Source organism: Fulmarus glacialis, unplaced genomic scaffold (assembly GCF_000690835.1).
Source record: "Fulmarus glacialis isolate BGI_N327 unplaced genomic scaffold, ASM69083v1 scaffold32053, whole genome shotgun sequence".
Classification (NCBI taxonomy): Eukaryota; Metazoa; Chordata; class Aves; order Procellariiformes; family Procellariidae; genus Fulmarus; species Fulmarus glacialis.
In genome coordinates, this window is record NW_009201742.1 from 7,658 (window position 1) to 8,314 (window position 657).

Sequence of the window (657 nt, forward strand, 5' to 3'; positions counted from 1 at the left end):
CCTGGCTCTCTTTCTTTCTTGTATTTTTTCTAAAGGAAAAAAATTCCTATTTACTGCTCACTTTTCTCCCCAGAGGTTATCAGCACAGCATCTCGCCATGGGCAGAAAACCCAGGTTGATGGAGACAGCTGAGGAGGAGGTGGTGGAAAAAAACCAGAGCTCGAAAAGAAGGGGAAAAAAGGGCAAAACCTGTCTCAGAAAACTGCCGCTGCCTGTCTCGGCTCCGGGACCCAAAGGATGGGTTTGTCCCGCTTCCCACCGCCAAAGTCCCATCCCCTCCCGGGGCGGCACGCCACCCTCTCCGTCGCCGGTCCCTGACAGCCCCCAGGCTACTCACAGTTGACGGTGACTTTGACTCGCTGGACGACGGGCGCTGCCACGTCGTTGGAGGCGCTGCACTCGTACTCGCCCGACTGCTCCCGCGTGATGCCCGTGATCTCCAGGTACTCGTCCTCGCTGATGAAGCCCACGGCTGCAGGGGCAGAGGGAGAGGGCTGTGAGTGATGGGGAGGCACGGCAAACCTGTGCCCACCGGCTGGTCACCATCTGCGATCGTGTCACACTGCCCTAGGACACCCACCCCGCAAGTCCTGGCTCCTGGCATGCCCATGCGCCTGTGCCCAAGAAAACCCCTGCCAGAAATGTGTCTGCAAGTGC

At 59.1% G+C, this 657-nt stretch overlaps 1 protein-coding gene across 1 annotated transcript in view; it reads right to left on the reverse strand.

Moving 5' to 3' along the window:
• OPCML (opioid binding protein/cell adhesion molecule-like) overlaps positions 1-472 on the reverse strand; it is a gene marked incomplete at both ends in the record, with an annotated part of 6,801 nt that extends 6,329 nt beyond the window's left edge. The window contains one exon of the mRNA XM_009574050.1: positions 338-472. Coding sequence (XP_009572345.1) covers positions 338-472 — 135 coding nt within the window. The remainder of the gene's footprint in view (positions 1-337) is intronic.
• Between the last annotated feature and the right edge of the window lie 185 nt (positions 473-657).